General features: G+C 48.6%; 1 protein-coding gene across 2 annotated transcripts in view; it reads right to left on the bottom strand.

Moving 5' to 3' along the window:
* Positions 1-25100, bottom strand: part of LOC101530371 (core histone macro-H2A.1) — a 64074-nt gene that overhangs the window by 4027 nt on the left and 34947 nt on the right. The window contains exons 4-8 of one of the 2 annotated variants that reach the window (XM_004586421.2): positions 24665-24862; positions 18029-18136; positions 11678-11777; positions 5655-5744; positions 2948-3122 (exon numbers count right to left, since the gene is read on the bottom strand). In XM_004586421.2, coding sequence (XP_004586478.1) covers positions 2948-3122; positions 5655-5744; positions 11678-11777; positions 18029-18136; positions 24665-24862 — 671 coding nt within the window. Of the gene's footprint in view, positions 1-2947; positions 3123-5654; positions 5745-9933; positions 10025-11677; positions 11778-18028; positions 18137-24664; positions 24863-25100 lie in introns of both variants that reach the window. The other variant, XM_058677693.1, reaches the window with a different exon arrangement.

The raw sequence follows: 25100 nt of genomic DNA, 5'->3' as shown, positions 1-25100 counted from the left end.
TGCAAGGAGCTTGCTCCTGAAGGTAAAGTGGGGGAGCAGAGGTGGGTTCGAGGTGGGCTCTGGCTTTCTGGCTGGGCCAGTCCACCGTCTGATTGTCTAGGCTCCTGGTGTGCTGAGCAGGGCTGGGGCAAATGACTACCAGCATGGGGTGTGGATAACCCTTCTGTTAGGATCCAGTCTGCCCCCTACTCTGCTGCTGGCCATTCCTGGGCCTAAGTGCCTGACTGTTAGAAGTCATGGGAGAACACAGCCCCAAGAAAGGCACTGGGTGCTGAGCTGGGAGCAGCACACAGAGGCATGACACTGTGGCCTCTTGGTTTTCTTCCTGCAGGGTTCATTAAGTTTAAGGTAAGAAGCAATTTTACCCTATTCAAAGCCCTGTGACTGTCCTCTGAGGCCAGCGCCAAGGGACTGGGGTGGCTGACAGCTGCACGTGGACAAGTCAGGGAAGATTGTTTGGTGGGGTGAAAAGCGGCGCAGGGGTTCTCTGTGCCTGATGCTGCGAAGCCTCAGTTCTTCCCAGGATGCAACCCTCAGGTAAGTAGCTCAGGCTCTAGGTCTGGGTTTCTTTGCTTCTGGACAGATGTAGCAATGTACTCACTTCTGAGGGCTGCTGTGAGATAATGCAGATGAAGCATTTTAACACAGTGCCTGGGGCACAGTGAAGGCCCATAATGGGGACTTGAGGAACTTTGCTGTGAAGCTCGTAAATCTCAGCAAAGTTCAATCAAAGCCTTAAACTAGCTGTTCCCTCTGCATTGCCCCTCCGTCCGAGGGAGTGGGGAGTGCACAAGGACAGGCCGTCTAGATGCCAGAGCTGGGCTCGCATGGCCACACGCGGGGAGAAAGTGAGCCCACGGCCGCGTTACCAATGCATGTGAATTCACAGTGCTTTTACTCCAGCGTGGCTTCTACACCAGAGACACTGGATGCCACAAACAAGCTGTTTTATTTCCCCTCCTAAAACCCACTGTGATTTACTGGCTGGCTCTGGGGTAATCCCATTCTTACTCATGAAAGAGAGGGCAGCTGTTTCCAGGGCTCTGCGGGGCAAGGTCTGCCCGACAGATGTGGGCCCAGGGAGCCGTGCACATGTGCTGCCTTTGGCATTCCGCCCTCTTAAAAGCTTTCGATTATTTTTAAAAACTTTTTACTCCATGAAAAATGTAAATAGGTTTGTAATAACAGATGCTCTTTTATGGGAATTACTTTTATGCTTCAATTAAAAGTGTCCCAATAACCATATGAAAGAGCGTGAAATTACTGCTTCCAATAAAGGCCCTACTGCCTCTCCTCGGAAGCACCTTTCATCAGTGCTGATCAAAGTGCATCCGAAACACTAATTTAGCAGAGCCTCGGGACCGTCCAAGGCAGGGCAGGCCCTACTGCCTCGCTCGCTGATAAGTCCGTCCAGGGTCAAGAGGCTGCTTCATTTACCACAGGTCACACCACAGCGCAGTGCCCAAGACCAGGCCTGCTACAAGCGGTAAGTGTGGCTACTTCAAAGATGCAAGAGCACCTTGTCAAGACAGGCTCTGGGACCTGCTGTGGGCCTGCCTCCAGCCCCACAGGGCTCACTACCTTGGGAAGAGGGATGCTTGTCTTTGCCAGGTATGCTCAGACCCAACTGGAAGGACTTTTAGATGCTCACTCTGATAGCTTTTGCTTTCAGCATGCACTTAAATGGTGTTGATTTTTAAAATGATGTTCTACATACACTTTTGGCTAAAGAGGCTGGAATGAGGACACACAGAATATAGTAACTGAAAATGTAGATACAGTGAAAACCCCCCAAGTGATGAGGAGTATGCATCTGGCTATCCAAGGCAGCAGCTTTCACTTGGCTTCTGTTTGGGCCTACTGCCCACCTCCACTGGAGATGACAGGATCTACTCCTCAGCTTCCTGGTGAGTTTAGAAGGGGGAGTCTGGAGAGAAAAGCAGTTTCTCTAAGCAGGCTGTGGGGTTCTAAGGCCTCTCCTCAGTGGCCCACAGCTTGCAGGGATAGCTGGGCACAGGCCCAACAGGCTTCCAACTGGACCCTTTTCCAAGGCCCTGTGTCCTTCACCTCCGCTCCCTGTAAGGAGGAGCCTGGTGATGGTGGGAAGTGAGGTACAAACTTCACATGGCACTGCCCTCTCAGGCCCACCTCTACCTCCTGAGTGTTTTCATTTCCAAAGCCCCTGAGGTCAGATGGAGGGCTCTGATGACTCTTCGCAAGGGGGATACGTTTTCTGGCCAGTGGCGGGAATGTCTGGTCCTGCCAAGGCAAACCAAGGTAGGATTGAAAATGTAATACATCCTCACAGGCCAGTGTTCAGGTTGACAATTCTGCATCGTCAGCAAAGGCTGCTAGACAACCAGATGGCTGTGGGCAGAATGAAGGTTCACTCCTCTGACCCAGCAGGCGAGTGGACTAGCCAGGACTCTATTCCAGGCCCAACCCCAAGGTAGGAAGCCACAGTGGCTGGCAGCTGGGGTTATAGCTGAGCTCCCACCTGCATCCTCTGCTCTTTGCCCAGTGGATGGGAGGGAGGGAGTCCCTGGCCCTGCTGCACTGTCTTAGAGCTCTGCTGCCCAGACAGAAGGGAATCCTAACCCAGCTCACCACTCCTGTTCTCTGTGCTCTCCCTGTGGTTACACCTGCTGTCACTCTGCAGCTGTCCCCACAGGTGCTACACATGCACTCTTCCCTCACGAAGGCAGACAGCTCTCCCACCACGGGTCATGTATGCCAGTGGGCTACAAAAGGCCACAAAAACCATCTACTGTTGCCTTGGCAGGCACAAGTGGAAACTCAATACATATGTAGCAGGCTTGTTTAAGGTAATTTTTGCAGGTTGTACAAATTTCATAAATATGCAAATGGTCCTTGGCAGAAAAAGCATTCCAGGCTGTATAGAGAGAAACCTACCATGAGCCGTGTGGCCACAAAAGTGTGCCCTTACCTGCCACTGCCGATGGATGGAAATGCAATGGACTTCAACTTCTTGTCGTCGGCCAGGGCCAAGCAGTTCTTCACGGTCTTTTCCAGGAGTTCCTCACATTTGTCCGCACCCCAGACTGGGCTATTACAGTGGATCACAAATTTGGCCGGTAGGCCATGGCCAGCACTGACGGCAGCTAGAGAAGACAAGCGTGCAGAGTTCTAGTCCTCTGCATCACCAGGCATCCTCCCAGGCCCTTCGAGGAGGAGCACAGCTGCCTGCTGCACTGGGAAGCCAGCAGAGGCTCAAGTCCAGGGCACACTCAGCGTGTTTGTGTTCTACCTCGGAACAGCCAGCATCAGGAGGCACCATCATCCATTCACTCAAGGAAGATGCAGGAAGCCCTCTGTCTACCCCCCAGCAGCAGGAAGAGTACTTGTAACTTGACAGAACATGTGAGAATATTTGCAGCCTCCAACACTTGCCTTTTGTTATCTGCTCACTCCTTTCCTCAAGTGCAGGCAGCAACCCCAGGCACAAGCAACTAAGTGCCTGGACTGCACCTCTGCTGCTGCACAGCCTCACTGTGTGATTACTGCCACTGACCTGCGGCAGAGTGAGACAGGTTCTCCAGGATGGGAGGAGGACAGACAGGGCCTGGGACTGAGCAGCAGGCTCAGCAAACCCAGGCTGCCATCCAGCTGGGTGGTGTTTCCAACCATGTGCGAAGGAACATTTGTCTAAGAAATAGGCTTGCTAAGGTCCCATCACTGTGCACGGGGAAAGGGGTGGTTTTTGGGTGCTACCAACAGTTGTGTGTTCCGAGGCACACAGTCTGAGGCTGAATCCCATCTCAAATTACTGATGGGATCTAACAGCTCTGGGCTGAGATGCTGGCACACTGAGGAAAGAAATAGGTGAATGGTTGTCTTTAGGCAGTGGCACAGGGATATGCTGCATTCTAAAACAGCTCTTAAGAACAAAGGTGCCGGGCCCGGTAGCATGGCCTAGTGGCTAAGGTCCTCGCCTTGAACGCGCTGGGATCCCATATGGGCACTGGTTCTGGTCCCGGAAGCTCCACTTCCCATCCAGCTCCCTGCCTTGCGGCCTGGGAAAGCAGTCGAAGATGGCCCAAGGCTTTGGGACCCTGCACCCGTGTGGGAGACCCAGAGGAGGTTCCTGGTTCCCGGCTTCGGATCAGCATAGCACTGGCCGTTGCGGCTCACTTGGGGAGTGAATCATTGGATGGAAGATCTTCCCCTCTCTCTCTCCTCCTCTGTATATCTGACTTTGTAATAAAAATAAATCTTTAAAAAAAAAGAACAAAGGTGCCACAGTTAAGTCAGGTTACCTGGTTCAAGTTGTGATCCAGACCTCTTACTAATGCATATCCTGGGGTGCAATCTAAAGTTCATAGGTCCCTGTTACCCACGTGAAAGACCTACATGGGGTTACAGCTCCTGGCTTTAGCTTGGCCCAACCTTGTTTTGGCTGTTGTGGGCATTTGAGGAGTGAATCAATTCATGGGAGATCTCATTTTTAAAACACAATTAAGGGCCTGGCATGGTAGCCTAGCAGCTAAAGTTCTCTCCTTAAACACACTGGGATCCCAGATGGGTGTCGGTCCTAATCCCAGAGGTTCCATTTCTCATCCAGCTCCCTGCTTGTGGCTTGAGAAAGCAATGGATGACAGCCCAAAGCCTTGGGACCCTGCACCCATGTGGGAGACCCACAAGAGATTCCTAGCTTTGGATCGGCGCAGCTCTGGCCATTGCGGCTGCTTGTGGAATGAACCGTTGGACGAAAGATCTTCCTCTCTGTATACCTGACTTTCCAATAAAAGTAAATAAATCTTTAAAAAATAAAATCAACACTATGTCAATAAATGAAACTGAAACAAAAGTTTGATTGGTTTGTGTCAGCTGACTGACAGCCCTGAGCCAACTCCTGGCAAGGCTCACACTGCAACACTGATGGGAAAGAACCTGTGGGCCACATAGGCAAGAGCTCACAGCTTGCCACTCTCCTTCCTATACCTTGAGACTAGCCAAAGATGAGGCTAGTGGTCACTGGAGAAAGAGGCATGGCTGTGTGACCCCCCAAGTATGGGCTTATGTCCACACCTAATTAACACTGACCTTAAAATGGCACTGATCAAAGAAGTGGAAGGTGGAAGGATATGCTCACTGCATATCCTGCTGACTTACTGAGATCCCAAAAGTCAAACCTCTAGCACGAGGCAGCAGCCTGCATCCAGGACTTAGCAACAGTTCTTCCCAGATCAGGTTCCCGGTATCACCTCCCCTATGCTACAATAAATGGAGCGCAGGAGCAAGTGTATATAAACTTTTTTCAAGAAACACAGTTGGCTGATGAAAAGATATCAACTTGTACCTGCAGCTTTGCCAGCCTCTCCCCATCACTATCTAAATTCTCAGCTCTAAAATTTAACCAATGAGGTAGACTCTCTAAAATTTGGAGGTACTGCTGTGAGACATACAGAGGCTATTTTAAGTAAGTTCAAGAAATTTCAAGGGTGGTCTGATGAACCTTAAGCTCCTCTGACAACGTGTACGTAGGCTAAAATTCTAACTGCAAAGACAGGAGCTTTTCTATTTTGGTGATGCATGTGCACCCCCATGTACCTCTGAATTCTCATCTCTCATGAAACAGCTGCTAACACTGCCCATGCCACACCCGCACATGCACGGTGGCTTCCCCAGCTCACCTCCAGCTACTTCTAAGGGCCCATTCTTTTTCCGGAGCTCCAGAACAGCTTCCACAAACTCCTTGCCACCTTTCTTCTCCAGCGTGTTTCCTAGACAAGGACAGAGCAGGGTCAGGTGGCCATCCCTGCCTCTCCAGCACACAGAGACATTCAGCATATCAAGTGATTATATACTTCAGATGATCTGATCAGCCATACCTCCACAGGGCTGCAAAATGGGAACTATTCTCTGGCTAGGGCAGAAACATGAGTTTCCAGGGCAATTCATCCCATTCTGGCACCGCAGCTCCACCCCTTAACAGGATCCAGCTTGGTATTGCTGGGTGTATCGGACATGTACCAGACAGGAGAGGCCTGCTCTGGGTGATCATACCCTTCCTCCTGCAGCTTTCTCACTGGCCTGAGAAAGCAGCTGGTACTGACTTGCAAGGATAAGGCCTGCCCCAAGTTTCCTTCTGCATCTCTGGGGAGCAGCCCCAAATAAGGAGGTTTTAGAAACAGCAGATTGTGCTCTGTCCAGCAGCCAGCTCTGCTCTTGGCAGCAGGCCCAGAGGAAAGCGTTCCTGCTGGCCACCTCTATGCCAGCACTGTTAGCATGCATAGCTCCCATTTTACAGCCCTGTTGTCGTGAGAATATAAAGGAACCAGGGAGGATTCGCAGTATTTTCTTCATTACACTCTGATTTAGAACCATTTTAGATAAAGGAGGGCAACATCAGAAGCAGAGCTTAAGGATGAACTGCAGTTCTGACAGCTGAGAAAGAGGGAACTGCTACGGACTGTGCTTCCACACAAACCAGGGGCGGTTAGCCCTGCGGCGGAAGCCAGGTTACCTGTGAGAGGACAGAACCTGCGAGAGCCCTGGTCCAGCTGCCTCACAAGGAATAGGCCAGTAGCCACGCCAATGACAATCTCATCCTTTAGTTTGGCCAGAATGGGGTCTGATTCTTCCTTAAGCTATGATTCCTCTGTCTTGCACATTTTTAAGTACCTTCCCTCACAAAAGGACAGAATACTCCCCCTTAAGATTCACCATTTTCTTCAAAAATCCAAAGTGCACCTGTACAATTCTGGATCAAGTCAAAATGTGTCAGGATAGACTAGTCCAAATTCTTGAGATTAACCCTATAATGACTAGATCTAATGATCTCAGAGAAACTTACCCCGTGTGCATATTGCCCACACAGGAGTGAAAACCCTCAGGAAGTAGAGGGGGAAAAAGCAACCAGCCTGGGTATAATTACAAATAATTCCGAAGCCAGGCCAAAGGCAGGGACCCAACCTGTAGCGCTGCTGCATGAGTCAATGGGACCCACAGCCTGTGGCCCACAAGGAGCACTCTGCTGGCTGAGAAGAGGCTGGGCTCCTGATCAGACACACATCAGCTCTGGGTCCTGCGTCACTTCTGATCTGCTCAGACTTCGTTCATGCCTTCATTCATCCTGAAAAGTTGCAGCAGTTTTGACTGGCAAGTGTCAGGATGTCACTTACAGAGCTACAGCATGTTTCTAAAGCAGTTACACATCAGAAATGGTGGCTGAATGGGCCGCATGCCTGAGGGAGCAGGCTTGGGACCCCAATCCACCAACCGCCTGGGTGAGACCCTGAGGCAGGTTCTCCTGAAGGGTCTATGCAGCTGAGAAAAAGGAATCTCAAGTCTGAATCAGGTCTGAATTCCATCTGGTCCAGTCAGCTGGATCCCATGTGGCTTCCGCTGCCGCCAAGCCTAGCCATCCCTCTGTACCCATTCTCGGTTTGGGAAGGAACCACATACAATGAGGTAAAGCTACTTAAGGTTCTCATCCCCGGTTTTATCTACTCCTTGGTTAAGCTACTGGGAAAATCTGAAAGGTAAAATCAGGAGTACATTAAGACCACCAACTCCTTCCAGAATACATGCACGAAAACTGGCTGATTGGTAAGTAAAGGTGGTTTTTCTTAGGAAGAGTGTTTACTTTAAAATTTTTTACTTATAATTAAGCATTGCTTTAATTAGAAGTGAAATTTGCAAGTTAAAATACACTCAATGCATTTCCCAAACTTAAAAATCACATCCTACTTTGCAGGCAACCAAACCCAATCAGGATTGACTCCTACACACACACATGTACGCACATGTTCATGTAGACATACGTGTACTTTTTAACAAGAAACAGGCCCATTTTCAACCACATTGTCAACACTCTTAATGTCAGACTCTTGCCTTTGAGGCTTAACTTCAGGGTTAATCATAAAGCAATTGGCTTGTTTGCCCCCAAGCATAAACATGTGTTACTCCCATGAGAACAAGATCATTATTTCATGCTTAGAAAGCAGGCATAAGTATCAGTGTTTGAAACAGCCTAAGCGGAAATCTAGGCTTGGACAAACGTCAGGCTAAGCCTGTGGTCTATTTCACTGTTAGAAAGAACTTTCGATGGGTAAAAGTTAATCACTGGGGCTAAGCATTCCTGCACTCGGATTCCTTCTTCCAGCAGTCTTGGGACTCAGGAATTCATACAGAATGATTAGAAAGGGAGGGACTGCGTCCTCGCTTCCTTTTTTCCCTTTTCACACACCAGCATGGGAGCTGGAACCAATTGAGGCCAAGTATGAATCTGGCTTATCATTGTTTTGGGATTCTGAGGGAAGACAGGGGTCAGTACCAGCCTGGACTGGTTCACTCGGCAGACAACCACTGAGGTGGGCTTTGGCAGACTGGGTTCAGGCCCTGGCAAAATCTTTTCCAGCCATGGCAATGACATGTGGTGATGCCCCTGGCAAGGTCCTGGGCCCAGCTGCTCGCATGCTGCAGAGCACACAGGATGGGCTATGCCAGAGGACAGACATTACTCTTGCTGCACTTGAGCTTTCCTTGGGCCCCAGCATATCAACACCTCTCTCTCCTCCCTGCACAGCTGCCCCAGATGCAAAGACAGGCCCAGGCCTTAGTCTCTCACTTCTAGCTAAAAGGAGGACAAGCCCTTAGCTGTTTACTTATTTTTCTCCAAGCAAGAGCCTCGCTCCAAGTTTTTGCCTAGCTATGGAAGAAAGCTTCTTTCTCTTAAATAGCTGCCTGCTTTTAAACCTTTTCCAAATTCTTGTCAAAGAAGAGTTTCCATCATCTATAACCCATGTCCATTTTGGTCAGGCGGACGTGGTAAATAGTAACTCTGCAGTCTTTCCATCCATGTGCAAACCACTGAATGCCCAGGACAGTAGGTGGCCCAAGTCAGAATGGCTGCAGAAGTCTGCACAGCGACAGATTTTCATCTCCCTGCCCTTCAACACAATTTCAGCTGGTGTTTATGAGAAAGGCGGCTGTTCTCTCTGGGAGCGGCTGTATGATCACTCAGAACACTCCTCTCAGGACTGGCAGTGTGTGTAACAATCACAGCACAACAGAAGTGCAAGAGCACACATCCAGCACCCATCGTGAACCAGGCACAAAACGGGTTTCACTTTGTGCAATTCTCACTATACTAATTATTTCAAACATAATGAAACTGACGTGATGGTAACTTAGGTCCCACAACCAGTAAACAGTGAGACATTAAGAGGCCTCTCTCCCTCAAGATTCTCATTTCCCAACACACTGACTGCCCACTCTTTACATGAGCTCCTTCACAGATTCTTCAAGTAGGGTGCTGATACCCAGGCCACAAACCTGTAGGCACAGGACCAAGCCTCACCACTACTCTCTCCCTCACCTAGCCCCACAGCCTTCCGTGAGTTGCCAGGGGAGCAGAAGGTGCTTTCTGAGTCTAGAACATTCCCAAGAGAGGATGAAGCTGCCCCATCGTGGACCTAAGGCCTGAGCACCCTACCCATGGGAGGATACTCAGAAAGCATCCCTGTGGGTACAGGAATAAGCATCCTTGTGATGTGCAGAAATGGACCAAGGTGTATGCACAAGCACACCATCCCTGTCTGTCCTTGGGAATGCAGGAAGTTTTCTTAAATGCCACTCAGTACCTCGCACTGTTATCTTCCATGTAGGTGAAACCACCTGTGAACCCAGTCTCCAAAACCCTGTGCCTCATGGAGCAAGGGAAGGAATGATGCTGCCAAACCAGTTTCCAAACTAGAAATGCCCTCCAGTGAGCTGTACTATGCATCCTGGCTGACAGTTGGCTGTGTTTCTCGGGTTCACAACCCAGAGAGTGGAGACCTCAGGAGGTCAGGACAGCTGGAAGTGTGAAATGAATGCAGCCCTGCATAGCTGTCCAAGGATCAAGCTGTCTGCGGCGGCCGACTGACCATGCACACACACACTCGGCAGCACCCGGCTAGGCATTACCTACTTCACCACCGATGTAGAAGTCAGTGTTTGTCGGGTGAACGACAGCATCACTGTCGATCGAGGCAATGTCAGCCTGTACAACTTGCAACTATAACAGGTAAACAAATGTAGATCAACTGTGTTGGACCGAAACCCACGCACAGGCACATTTACTACGCCCCAATGCCAGGGCTGGCCTACCTGGTCGATCCCAACATAGGAGCCCAAGGGGCAATCAGTCCACGCAGTGTGCGCACATGTGGATGGGGGTGAGGACAGGAGGAGGAGGAATATCAAATGTGACATGTTTAAATTAAACATTTGAATGACAAGTCCAAATAAAGAGAAACACACACATGAGATCATTTCAGAAGGTTAAAAAAAAAAGAAACAACGAATGCCCCATTTCACTTCGCAAAAGCCTACAAACATGGGTATCCCACTGAGAAGGCTACTAAAACATGGCATTTATTTCAAAAAAGAAAAAAAAAAGTGGAACTTCAGGCCAACCAAAACAACAGGTTTCTCCATTTAGTCTGCAGCAAAAAAAAAAATAATAATAATAATAATAAAAAAATAAATGCAGGCTGAGTTTTATTCTTGCGGCATTCACTGTTGTTCTACCTTCAAGAGATCTCTCTTCAAAAGCAGGCAAAAAGTAGTTACATGTGCAGGACTGCTTTAATTTTTCCCTTTGAGAGGTCAAAATATTTTCTTTACAGGCCTGTCCCTTATTTTAGCAGTACTCATTTTTATGCATTTTTACATAAAATGTGCTGTGGACAGGACTCCTGCTTCTTCTAGCTAACAGAGCTTCCCTGTTTTAATGCAGGTTTCCGTGGAAGTGAGCAGGGAGCCAGCTTCAGCAGGGCACTCTTGAGTGCGAGTCCCCATGTCCGCAGCCCGCTCTTGTGCCCAATATACATGAGCCAGACCTGGGTGCAGGGATCAATGTCTCTCCCAGTAAGAAAATCTTACAAAAGCAGCTGAAGGTCAATAAGAAACACTCAGTAAGCTTCCTGTGTGGGCACCTACTGAGAGCTGCTGCCCTGGCAAGCTCTATGCCCAGGAGACCAGCGCCTTACTATGCCCAGGAATTGACCTTTCTTCACAAGCAAAGAGGAGGGGGCCCCTCAGTCTGGGCCTTCTGCTCTACCCAGTGGGGGGCTCCAAGGCTCTGAAACCCCAGCAGCTCAGAGACAAAGGTTAGCCTCCAACCAGGTCCCTTACTAAGGGACACTCAATCTCTAGCAGTTTAAGTCATAGAAAATGCGGAAGAGACACTGGGTGGTAAACTCGCATAAATGAATTTGTGAAATAAAGATCTTAATGGGACACAAAGGCAGCCTGTCTTTCTTGTCAAGTTTGGTCACTTCTCATCAGTGCTTAAATGGAGAAACTATCATTTTGTAGTTACCTGTGATTTTTTTTTCAGTTATAATAAAACAAAATGAAAAACACATGTTTTAACCCTCCCCCCAAATAACCAGCAGTCAGTTTGATCATTATGGAAGAGAATTTAGACAGCAATGTATCTGCAATTGAGTGGAAAGCAGCCAATCACATATAATGAAACATGTCAGACCATTCCCATTTGAAATGGCCTGGAGTAAGCAGACATTATTGTCTATACTCAAGTATTAGTCTTGTGTTTGGAGATCTTTCTTGACTGTCCTGAAGTCTGGGAAGATAAACCAGCCTAAATTCTGGGTTCCATAACTTTCACCTGACAGCTGGTGATGTAAACCCCATCCCCAATTACCTAGGTCATCTTTAAGGTCAATGTCAGCATTGGTAGGATTGATTATGGCCTCCACCTCAAAGCCGGCTAAATTACTGATTTCACTGTGAATAAGGTTCAGCTGAAAAGAAAAGCATGAGGTGGGAAATAACAGGAGAGCCGGCAAGTCGCAGAGAACGGGCCCTGGCACACAGCTGAAGGGCAGTGAACACTCCCTGTGCTCTTGGCACAGAGGGAAACAGAGTCACTGGCTAAGGAGGATTCATTTGGAAGCAAGGCTCCAGTACCGCTCAAGATGCCGAAAGGAAGCCAGCTGGGTGACCCTGGGGAAAGAACATGAGGCCCAGCCATCCTGGGGCAGGGCACTGGCTCTCCCTGAAAGAGACCTGCGATGTGGATGTGCAGGCCACAAGGAATACAACTTTCACCCTTAGAATCATTGCCAGCGTAAGGGGGCATATGTTCCAGTCCTTGTTCTTGGAGGACAGGGTGGTGCATGAGTCCTACCTGGCATGGGTGAGCCCCCGGTAGCTCTGTCATGGTTCCTGTCACTGTGTTTGCTAATGGGTGGCAAGGATTGAGGCTGGCCTGTTGCTCAATAACACCTAGTGTTATGTGCCTGGGAGTCCTGTAGTGCTGAAGCTCTCGTGAAAATCAGCAAGAAAAATGACAGCTTTCTAGCAAGACAAGGTCTTTTTGGTCATTTTCACCTTGTTGGTCAGGTGACTTTGAGGCTTAGCAAACAATTCCCTTGAGTAAGTGTCATCTACCTAACTCTTCCTGAAATTCTTATTCTTCATGGTTGCTGCTGTCATGGCAACTCTCAGCAGCTGAGCTTAGGATGGAGCCTAGGACGGGCCCAGCTTCTCTCCCCAGGCCCCCTTTTAGGAAGAAGTGCCTGTAGTAGAGCTTGCTCTTGCATACACATCCTTCTCTCTTTAGGAGCCCCCCATTCTTCAGCAACACAGACTCCTCACCACACCAGCAGTGCGGGCCAACTACGACCCGGACTGGGTGAGTGACAGCAGCCTGCAGGGCCTCGCAGCAACCTATGTCCAGAATCCCACTCGGATAGAGGGTGGAGTGCTGACACTGGGCAGAGGCTCCTGGGCGCTGAGCTTCAAGCTGCTGAGTTGCTAAGGCCAAAAGCTTTATTGAAAACAAAACCAACCAGACCACCAAAACAACAACAAAACTGTACTCTATAAGCAACAGAAACTTAAATACCCATTTTTGATTGCCAAAAACAATCAAGAACCTTCAAATCAGGGGCCTACTTAGACTAAAAGCCATTGTTTGGGAGAAAGCAATTTACAAGAAACAAGGCTGGTCATGTAGCCAAGGAAAGACTCCAGCCAGGTCCTGCATCAAGACTGTGGGCCTTACTGTTAATGAACGCTCAAAGAGGAGGAGCCAGTTTTCTCCTCCAGGACTTTCTGATGATTTAGAGGTCTTAAAAAAACTCCCTGGGGCTGACTGAACACAGCAAGGCTCTTAGCAGCTCAGGTGCCAGGCAGAGGCACAGATACAGGGCCAGCACAGGACTGAACCATGTGAGAGCTCAGGGAGTGGGACAGGTAAGTGGGTTTAGGATGACTTCACTTGGTACTGCACTTTGTACTCCAAGACGCTGCTGCTTAAAGAAACTCAGACTGAGGCAATATTCCTTGCCTACCAAACACCACCCCCTCTGCTGTACTAGCTGAGAAGGCAGAAGACAGGTAAAGAAGAAGGGCAGAGCCTTACTCAAGGCCTATAAATCAGACTTCCTAGACATCTTTAAGGTTTCTCTCTTGTTTAAACCTTTTCATGCTCAAGCTTTCAATTTAAACCATTTTCTACCAATTGTCTAGCTTCTTTTGGGTCTAAATTTTTGGGCCTTACTGGAAAAACAGCTATTTTCCTGAGCTCTGAGTCAAATGGTCAGGAAATACCCATAGACACCATCTATCTAGGGGTACTGGGCACTGCAGGGCTCATTGGCATTGCTGAAGGGAGGAGCAGCTGCAAACAGAATTCATTTCCCTGGAGAATTCCTGGTACCTTCTAGATCCACTGCCTTCCCTTCCGGCCGGAGGCCACCCTGCTCTTGAATGCAAAGACTACAGTTCCACTGCTCAGTACCGAGGGTTACCAGGCAACTGTGTGCTACTCACTCTCATCAACAGCTGAGGATGAAGCTAGAGTTAGGATTCTCCTGCTAAATTCCAACAAAGCACACCAGGCTCAGAAATTCTCAGGGTTTAGGGCAGAACCATGAATACTTAAAAAAAAAAAAAAATCCCTCTAAAGTATGTGATCACGATATGTGAGTGGAAGCGGATGCAGAGAAGACAAATTGGTTCAGGCACTTTGGAAGGACAAATGGGTAATAAGCTGGCATAAGCAAGCTGCTAAAGGAGTGGGTAGAAACCATCAGTGAGATGATCATGAACAAAGACAGGAGTTCCCCCAGACAGGAGATCCCCATGAGGATAGGGTGCAGATGCACCATGGTTGTGGGAAGAACCCAACAATCCAGCTGGGAACACCTGAGTAGGCACAGAAAATGGCCATTCCCAAGAGGTGAGAGTGAGGGCACTTGTGGGAAGGGAAATGAGATTCCTGGGAAACTGAAAACTCCCAAAATTAGCTCGATTTACCAGGAAGTGAAATAATGGTGAGTAGCTTCAGAATCTGAATATGGTGATTACTTCTGTGTCCCATCACTGGGAAAAATGAACAATTAAGTTTTGAACCATAATAAGTGCAGTGAAGATTGTTGGCTACTGGAGAGAGGGACCACAGAGAACTACTAGTTACTAACATGACTCCCTCTGACTACAGACTGTGAGGTGAAGACTCCTCCCAGTCCCTTCCACTGCTGGGATCTAACCCTATCTCAGCTGGTGTGGCTACAGCTGGTCTGAGACCTACTGTGTCCAACCATCCAATGGTGGTTCTGTCTACTTTAACCCAGGTTCTCAACTTCCGGTATGACCTCAATACAAAAGCATCTGCCTGATGCAGAAAGTGGACCTTCTAAAACCCTTTGTGGCCCACCATGCCTATGATAGTGCCAGCCTCCTGCAGGCACACACACCAGGCTTGAACAGAATATGAGACATCCTCTCACATACTTTGGGATGGAATGAGTTTCACTCTTGCCTTAAAACAGGACTTATGGAAATGCCAGAGCTCAGGAACTGGGCCCTTGACCTAGCCAAGGTGTCCGACAGCTAGGCCTCACACTGGAAGGTCAGGAGGCAGTTTTGTCACTGATGACAGGGAAGCAGCCAGTTGGTCAGAACCACTGGATGGCTACTTAAATCGTCCTGACCTGATGTCTTGGCCATACGAAGCAGTACAATATTTTTAAGTTTTGTGTGTGTGTGTGTATGTATGAATGATGTGAAGTCAGCTTTAGGAAATAAAGTGACTGCTGACAACTGAGTGCTATATTGAGTACTGCCTGTAATGACCCTAACAGACAAGGAAGGAGGTCCAGCCAACCTCACCAGCCCTTCCCTTGCATAACAGGGAATTCTTTTCTTGTCTCCCAAAGTCCACTTCCACCAAGGGGGCTGCAACAGTAAGAGTCCCCACAGAAGTCTTTCTAGATTCTTCCTGAGGACTTGTTTTCCTAGGACCCACTCTGGAACCCCTCCTGCCTCATCTCCATGCTATGTACTCTGCATGTGTCCTTAGAGGGCTTGGGTCTCTCAGTGGATTCAGGTGAGCTCTGGCCAGAAAGTCTTCACAAACACAAGGATTCTGGGGACAGCAGTCCCTGGAGGCCCACAGCTGAGCTGCCTCTGAGTCAGGCCTCTGCACCCTGTCTGCTTCTTCAGCACAGCCTCTAGTCCCAGGCACCAAGAGGAATCCCAGGGAGAAAACCCTGGTACCCCATACAGTGTTAGTGACCTCAGGCCCCGGACCACAATCCTCATCACTTGCTTCTCCTAAGGTAGTTTTCCCAAGTGATCAAGGAGCTTTAAATCACACGGCTACCACCACCAGAGATTTTACACTTCTATACACTGGAACTGTTTTGAAATAAACGTGTTGGGTTTTAAAGCCTCTTTTCAGAGGCTGTAAGTTACGGTCAAACACAAGGCAAAAAATAGGTGTTTGATTCAGACTCACGGCCTTGTTCTCCATTTTATAGCAATGCAACCATGTGTGTGTGAACAGTGGGTAAAATCATGGTGTGGTGAGGGTACTCAAATACCACTTAGAGGCCTGGCTCCTCCTGCAACAGCTGAGCAATCAAGCCCTGAAGGACAGACAGGGTGTCATCCTTCCTCACCCCAGCCTGCAGAACTCCAGCACTGACTTCACTGTCACAGACAAAAGAAAAAAAAAAAAAAAACAGCATTCAAGGAACAGAGGCTGTCTTGCATTATCATTCCAAAGGACCCTTTGGGAAACACCGCCTAAAACCCGGGCCAAGAGCTGTGTTTTGTGTGAAACATTATGTGCCTTTTTGATGACTGCTGACCCTCTGGAACTGGCTGCCGCGATTCTCACCCAGCAGTAACAACCCATGAAAGTTCAGAAGTACTGCATCAGAGCGATACCCACAAACAACAGAGGTCACTCTGTCTCCTGCTGCAGAGTTCCAGAAAGCGCATTGGCCCCCGGTTCTTTATATGGGTGCCAGACTGCCTTGTGATAGTTTCAGTTTGTGAGAAGCTGTGCTGGACCTCAGGGCACCTTCTCCTGGGTATGTGACTCCTGGGCCACTAAGCTGTACACACACTAAACAGGAATGGCAGTTTCACAGTAGCCGAGAGACTGTAGTGTGCTAGAAGGCACAGGAGGCTGGGCAGTCTGGATCGGTTTCCAGTCATCCTCTCAAGGCTGACCACGCTATCTCAGGGCCCAGTTCACCCAATCTTTTGAGATCCTTCCCCCAGAAGGCATCAAACAGGCACATCCGTCTCACTGTTGAACCCTCTGCTTTCATTCTCTACTGTTTCCTAAGTGGAATTAGACTATATGTCCATCAGGCTTTATGAAATCAGTGTTTTCTCTGCAGTTCTTTTGGAAATATCTGAGTTCACCCAGCAAGGAGGGTATGAAGAGTTTTGATCTGATGCTGGCTGTGTGAGGGCTGAGAGGAAGGAGTACAAGCTCAGAGAAGAGAGGGGCCAGAACTGGAGCACCCAAGGGTGAGGTCATAGAGGGTGTGAGAGTGACTTGGGGCCTCCACTGTTCTATCTGCTGAAGAGGTCTCAAGCTCCTAACTAGTCATTGGCATGAGCGATGTGAACTGGAGCTGGTGCTAAGCAGAAGAGTTTTACGTTTTGACCGAAACTGAAGCAATGTGGATGGCAGGTCATGTTCATTTTCCATGTAACACCCCATGGGCGTGTCAGGGAGTGAAAGTGGAGCAAGGCAGCTGCCTTCACTGCCAAAATCTTTCTAAATGAGTGAAAAATATTTCACACAAACACGTTCAAAGCCCCAGACCTTAAGATGACAACTAGTGCTCCTACTGCTCTTTCGTAAAACACATGAAACACAGATAATGGTTATAAAATGTAAACAGTCATGGTTGCTTTCTGGAGCAGAGTCCACCACAAGCATGGTATCATGAGACACTAGGTACAGTTAGTGACAGGGAAGGATGAGGAGGGGAGGGAGCAGGCGAACTCGCGGTGATGTGAGCAGAATAGTGCTGCTGTGAGGCAGAAAGTAATCAACAGTGGGGATTTAAAAATGATGCAGCTTCAGAACCGAGGCATACCACATTCAAACTTAGCAGAAATGTGCATGAAGGTCAAATCCATTCCTTTGCAATTTTAAATATAGGATTAAAAAAATTGAACAAAACTCAATTCCTCTTTCCCCATCCCTGTTTTGGTACTGGTAGAGAAACATTAATTGACTCTCAGTCTCAGGTCTTAAAAGCCTTTGCATCATTTTTATTTTCAAGAGAAATGAATCATCTTTTGCAAAATCATGATGTCCTGGCAAAGGTGCATCACTGGGGTGGCTGAAAATACACGGCCCACATTTAACACAGACAGCTGAGGACTCTCTGGCCCTAGTTCCACGGATGAGGACAAGCCCACCCCCGGGCCAGGTCAAGGGCTCGACATCAGCATCCAGCAGCATGAAGGCTTACCCTCCACTCTGCACAACCCGTGTTTGGGCTGCTGCACCAGCTTTCTGGCTGGTGCAAACCAAGACCAGGCTAACCCCCAGGACCCCATGCCCCACAGCAGTCCCTTCCCCACCCACTAGAGTTCCCCCTCAGCTTCAGACCCTCCCCAAAGCCCTTCCTGAGTGCCTCCCTCCTGCCCACTCTACCCACTGGGCTGAGAGCTCTCCCCTCCTCCTGGTGCAGGGGGCCCCTGGAGCAGCTGCAACTGCTCGTCTGCCTACCTTCTGGCCCAGGAAGAGGCTCTTGGTGGAGAGGACCGTGAAGCCATCAGCAGGCGTGCCCTCAGTCGTGCTGTCGGCGCTGGCTGCCTTGCTCACTTCTCCCTGCTTCTTCTCACACAAACAGAAGAGTCACAACACAGGCTGCACGGGAGGAGGCCACACAAGTCTGGGCTTTGCTAACAAGGAAGCTGTTCCCAGGCCTCATCCCAAATACTCCAGGAAACACGGGAAACTGAACCACCCCTGGCTTTCAGCATCCCTCAAAAAGGAGTCTGCAGAGTTCCTGTGAGGTTCAGAGTCAAGTGAGGGTGTTAAGCTGTCACTTTTATCACTTTGAAATTCTTTTTTAAAAGCTACTTTACAGTGATGATTCAGAATTATTTTCATAAATTCAGACCTAATAACTGTCTCTTAAGAATCTTCATCCTTTCCAGATGTTGGAACGCCACTCAAGTTCAAGAAGACAACGACACAGCTCTAGGTCCCAATTCTCAGAAAAGCAAAAAGCAGACTAAAGAGCCATCCAGTATCCCCACAGAGGGTAACTCTCTCTCGCCCTTCTCTCTCTCCCCCTTCTCTCTCTCCCCCTCTGCTCCTTCCTTCCTGAACCCAGCCTTGGAATCAGGTGCATCTGCCGGCTGTGGGCGAGACTAACGGCCTTCCCTAGGCCCTCCCAACACCCACAGGCCTCTTCTGCAGCTCCACAGGCAGAAGGATGTGTACCCTGCAGTTCCCAAGAGACTTCCGAGAGCTTTGTCATGGATTCCAACCCTCAACTTTTGAATGTTTGTTTGCCTACATCAGATACCTGAGGTCTCTGCCCTGGTGGCAGAGGGGCCACGCTGGGACTCCTTGCCCACAGGTGTGTCCACTCCCCAAAGGGCACACTCACATGCCTCTATGAAGGAGGAAGTCTACAACAACAGAGATGGGGTCTTCTGAATCCACTCACATTATGGAGTGAGGACAGCAGGCATAATGGCCTTTTTTATTCAGACATTTCCCCTTTCCCTCCCCCATTTAGAGCACACCCAGGTGCACTCGGAAAGAAGGGCTGAGGACTGCTGCAGGTAACGGCTCTTTCTGAGGCACAAAACTGGACAACAATCTTGGAGTAACACCTGTGCCCTTATCTGCCTGTCAGTGGGGGAAGTGTCCACATTGTTACTGATGCTGAGAAATAATTCTGCTGACTGTTGAATGAGAAATTCTCCGCCATTAGGCCTCAGAGCTGATATTTTCCATGTGAAAGTCCAATATTTTAATGTCACAAGATAAAAAACACTGTATCCAGAAATACTGGTAAAGACAGACATCCTCAAGTTTTCACTGTTTTGAGCTTCCCAATCTCTTGAGTGGATCAGATCTGACAAGTGAAGGAGACACAGGCACATCACCACGGACGTGTGTCACAGCAAAGCCTTGCTGGCGTACTTTCCAAGAAAGCAAAAGGGAAGGGCTAGGTAACAAAGCCTTTCACAATCAAGTTCTTCTTAATTCCATTTTTTAAACAAATTGAAAAAAATACCTAATTAAGAGCCGCTGGATCATTTAAGAGCAGACGGCTGGGCTTGGTTCACGGGCATGTGCCTGTACTGATGTCTCAGTTGTGACCAGGCTGTTAGTTAACCCCAGAGAAACTGGGAGCAGGACATTCATAAATGCCACACCATCTCTGTCTTTTGTTATTCTAAAGTTGTTCTAGAACAAAACCATTGATGAAAACGGGCTGACGGCACATGACTATGTGACCCTTAATGGACATCTTAGGACACATGAAAGAACTGGAAAGGGAAAAATCAATCGCCATGCATCCCATTTCAAATTCTACTTTTTTCTTAATGATTATTAAAATTCATGATCCATCTGTTAATCATCTGTGCATTATTTAAAGATTTATATTGTATTTGTTTATTTTTAATTATAAAGGCAGAGTTACAGGGAGGAGGAGATATAGAGAAGGTCTTCCATCTGCTGGCTTACTTCTCAAATGGCTGAAAAGGCAGGTGCTGAGTCCATCTGAGGCCAGGAACCAGGAGCTTCCTCGAGTCTCCCATGTGGGTGCAAGGTCCCAAGGACCTGAGCCATCCTCCGCTGTGTTCCCAGGCCATAAGCAGGGAGGTGGATCTGAAGTGCAGCAGCCAGGACACAAACCAGCACCCCCACAGGAAGCCAGCACTACAGGTGAAGGCTTAGTCTACTATACCACTGAGCCAGCCCCTCAACTGTGTATTGTTAATAAATGTGGTAACTACACAATCATATGTAATCCTTACCATTCAGTACTTTTTATGTGGGTCCCAACAAGTTTCCAAAATAAATTTAAGTTTACATGCATTATCTTTCTTTCAGAAACCAACAAAATGCTATAAGCATAAAAATGTGTTAGGTTAGGATGAAATTTTGTGAAACAAGCGAAAGGAAATATGAAGAAAATATAAATTTTCTGTTATACTTTAAAGAGTGATGTATCAAATCTCACAGTACTTTGATACCACTTGACACATAAAAAAAGGAGGGAAACTATACATTTAAACATTTTTGTGATATTCCAAAAATGATACCCTTTTCAAATAATTACATTTACTGGGGCGGGGGAGGGCAGTGTTGTGATTCAGCGGGTTAAGTCAAACTCGGCTTCTAATCCAGCTACCTGTTGGCACGCGTGGACAGAATGTTTGGGCCCTTGCCACGATGGAGTTCGCGGCTTCTGGCTTTGGCCTGGCTAAGACCTGCCTGTCTACAGCCATCTGGGGGTTGAACCAGCAGATGGAAGCTCTCTATATCTGCCTCTGTCAGTCTTTCGGTTTAGTAAATCTTTTTTAAAAAAATATTTTTCTTATTGGAAAGGCAGATATACAGAGAGAAGAAAAAGACAGAGGGAAAGATTTTTCATCTGCTGGTTCACTCCCCAAGTGGCTGCAATGTCAGTACTGAGCTGATCTGAAACCAGGGGTTTCTTCCGAGGCTCCCATGTGGGTGAGGGCCCCAAGGCTCTGGGCCAATCTTGACTACTTTCCCAGGCCACCAGCAAGAAGCTGGATGGGAAGTGGAGCAAGCCAGGATCTTAACCGGTACCCATATGAGATCTTGGGCATGCAAGGAGAGGACTTAGCCACTAGGCTATCACGCCAGGCCCAGTTAAGAAAATCTTTAAAAAACACATTGTGGAAAACCTTAGCTGTCAAATGTCAAACGTGCATTATGTGAAGAGGTGAGGAAGCCCTGATTGACAGGATCTCAGGCAAAGGGAGGCAGGCGGCTGGAGCTGGTCTCCTTGTGAGGATGGAGAGGTTTGAACCTCCCCGTGCCCTACTCAACTCTGCAACTGCCTGTGCATCCTAGGCTCCAGGGGCCATCTGGTAATGATAGCGATTCTCAGTGAAGACCTGTTTACAATCTTGCAGTGCACAATGTCTAGCAGACAGCTCTGCAGCCCTCCATTGCCAGAGGGACTTTGGTCAAGGGGAGTGACCACGGTCACAAGGCGTAACAAGTGATACTCCACAGTTCTGCATTTGTGTCCCAGCCCTGCTGTGTGACTTTGGGAAAACTGTTCACTTATAATCCTTACCTGATCAAGGAGATAAAGGCTAAAGAATCCTGACCAGTAAGCAGTAAGGGAGGACGGGTGGGCACCAGTGAACATGTTGCTTTGCATTTGAAAACTCCTAGGAGACTTCTCATGTAATGTTGTGGCAAAAGCGATCTTGTAGGTAACCCATTTTATAGACGGGGATACAGAACACCAAGGGAATTAGACTCACACAGGTAGACTCACACAGCTAGGGGACAGGAGGACTGTTAACAGAGGCCAGGGGGCTGAGCTCTTAGTTAAATAAGGCCTGACATCATCCCCAACACTGGGGCCACGGGTCATGGGATTCACTATAAGAAGATTTCCCTATCAACAGGCTTTTGGGAAAGGACTTGGGAAAAGGGAGGGCACTGTAGCGGGAAGTTGATCTCTACTCCATGATCCTTTGTGCTCCAAACCCTAATATGAGGGACTTTAAGAAGTTTACAGAAAAGGAAATTAAAAGATATACTTATGATGAAGAAAAAAAGCTGTGAAATCCATGCAGTTTTTTGCCTAACACTCAATCATTAACTGTTCGAAGACCATGCATACATATTGTGATGTGCAAAACCTTACTGGGCAGCACGCATACAATCACTGAATTGTATGGCTGGAACGTACCCTGTCATGTCAGGGGTGATGCACAGGGAGTGGAACAAACCTGCCTTAAAGCCACCCAAGAAGGAAAGGGAAATCCTAGGGCAGAGCCAGGACTCTGGACTCCCCTCACCTCCTGGGTTCGTTGCCTTCTGTAACTGTTTCCACCACAGCTGACTCAGCTGTCACAACTGGAAATTTTCAAAACCTTTAAATTACATAGAAGTGGGGGAAAAATTATGACTCGGAATTCGTGTGTTGACACTTGAAAAATACCAACTCCCTCTCACTGCAAGTGCTTTAGCACGTGACCAAGGCTTTCCCTATGTGTCTTGAGAAGGTTATTCTCAAACGTTCCACTTAAACCTGGAGACACAGGGTTCTTCGCTGTTTCTGGGAGCTGACACCACAATTTACATTAAACAAATGTTTTGAAAATTAGCTGTTCACGGTTCCAATTTCAGCTTCCCCCAGGGTTTAATGTTAGCCAAATACTGGTACAGTAAGCAGACAATGTGTTTTATTGTGTGGAAGAAAAACAGACCACCACAACAGACTTCCTGCTTTTGTAATCAAGGGAAAAGTTGAATGTCCCAGTGATTATTGGCATATGGTTATTAGAAACTCTTGTGTTCCAAATATAGCTACTAGCAGCGTAAGATACACATGCACATGCTGTGCCCCATATTTTGAGTAAAAAAAAAAAAAAAGAGTTCCCAGTGTTTGATAGATTGGAACATTTAGAATGTCACGGAGCACTAACTACCAGGGACAAGGTTCAGGCCAAGTCTCCCAGCAGACATGCTGACATTGCAACAAGCATCCCATTTGCCTGAAAGAGGGTGATGGCTCAGGACACAACCAGGGCAGGCCAAGGTGAGGACAGTTCCCCATTCCTGCTGGTCCCATCGCTAAATACCAGGGGCCCTGCTTCTTGGGCAGCCAGGTTCCTGGGGCCTATTCTCAAGACAGGATGGGTGTGGCATCTTTATTGTCTTTTCTCTAACATTTAACAAGGGTTGCACAGGCAATCTGCTCCTGCCATCTCTGTTCTGCCCCTCCTCCCAACTGCAAATGTTGAAAGGGGAAAAAAGAAACAGTTCAGTCTGCTAATTTTATAGAGAGCAGGAATGAGTAACAGCATTCTGTAAATTCCCCGCTGGACTTGAGTGAGGCAGAATGTGAGTGTCTGGAACTAACTCCCGGGACGCCACTCAGTGTCGGGTTCCTCCCTCCCAGCGCTGGGGGTGGGAGTTGTGCTGGAAAGAGGCAGTGAGGCTGTTCTGAAGCGTTGGCATGCACCCACAGAGGACAGGTGGAAATGAAAGCAGCTTCTTGCACCTCTACTAAAGAAGGTCCCAAATCAGATGGAGATGGGAGAGTGTCAGGAGACAAAGAAGGTGAGCGCACAAGCAGGCAGAAGTCAGTTATATGGGGCACAGGCAGGAACACAGGAGATGGCTTGCTGGTGGGGAGACGAGAGCAGCTCACCTGGTTATGGGCTAACCTGGGGACACATCCTTGCCATTTCACCTTGGTGAGGGTATCCAGGCTCACACAGGAAGAACTTCCTAATGCTACACCAGATCCCATGGGCACTTCTCATGACTTCTCACTGAGGCCGATGTCTGAGAGGCCATCTCCTCTCATTCTGGCTAGAGGACAGCAACCCCTGGATCCAGGTAGTCTCAAGATCCCATTTTATTAAAGACCAACGTGGACCAGCACCATCCATTCTTGTTGGCCCTGGAGACCAGGAGAGCAGCTGAAAGGCCAGGGCCAGATCAGGCAAAATCGACCAAAAGCGAGGAGCATACTGACTGCCTTGCAGCCCCCACCTGCATTTAAGACAGCACAGCCCCACGCCAGAATTCCCAAGATGGGTACAGCTGCTCTGTACCATCTGCAAGAATACTGAAGTGACTCAGCCCCATTTCACACAGCTCAAGTCCTTAGAGCCCCTCATTCACATGAAGTACTCTCCCTCCCCACTACGCACCCATACACACAGTATCAGGTCCCACAACCAAACGGGGTTCCCTCAGCACTTGGTATCCAGTCATCAGTGCAAGCCAGGTCTAGCAGAAAGTGTCTGCACCCGTTTGCCAAGGTAGCCATCCTAACAAGTAAGCTGCTAGGAGCCCTGTCTGGAGAACATGCTGGCCTGCAGATGGCAGCCACGTCCCTCTCAGGCAAGTGCATCTTCCTGAAAGGCCCCCCACAACAGGGCTCCTCTAACCTGTGGCCATCCCCACTCCCTCTGCTTCTGGGAGACTTGTCATCCCTCTGCCTGGTCCTCCCATTGTGTCCAAACTCTGCAGGATCCCTAACTTGCAACACTAGGGCTGGGCGAATCCCTGTGGAACCAACTCCTGCAAGCCCCTTCCACAACAGCCCCAGCAATGGGCTGAGCTCTCACAATCCATGCATCTGCACTCCATTCCTACCCCACCACATACCTTGGATTTCCGAGCACCTTTCTTGCCTCCTGTCTTCTTGGACACGGGCTTCTTCTGTGATGGAGACTTGGCCTTTTTGGCTGGGGGCGGTGTGATAATGGCTTCCAGCTTCCCTTTGGATCCCCGCTTCTTCGCAAGCAACTCAGGGTGGATGTTTGGCAGTACCCCCCCACTGGCGATGGTGACTCCTTTGAGCAGCTTGCAGGGAAACCACAGGAGCAGAGGGTGAGTCACACCTCCCTGCTCCGCACCTTCTAGTGGTCAGCCCTGCCTGCACAGGTGCTCACGTTGGGCAGGGACAGCTGCTCCTCTGTGCCACTGATGAGCATGCTGTGAGGACTCGGGCTCACTCCACAGAGTTAAGTCCTTGGGGCCCATCACTTGGATAGTGCAACAGAGAGCCAGACACCTTATGTCCACACCTCCCCCACCCACC

The sequence above is a fragment of the Ochotona princeps genome, chromosome 19 (assembly GCF_030435755.1).
Source record: "Ochotona princeps isolate mOchPri1 chromosome 19, mOchPri1.hap1, whole genome shotgun sequence".
NCBI lineage: Eukaryota > Metazoa > Chordata > Mammalia > Lagomorpha > Ochotonidae > Ochotona > Ochotona princeps.
The sequence above is the reverse complement of the archived record's forward strand: the minus strand, read 5'-3'. Positions and strand labels throughout refer to the sequence as shown.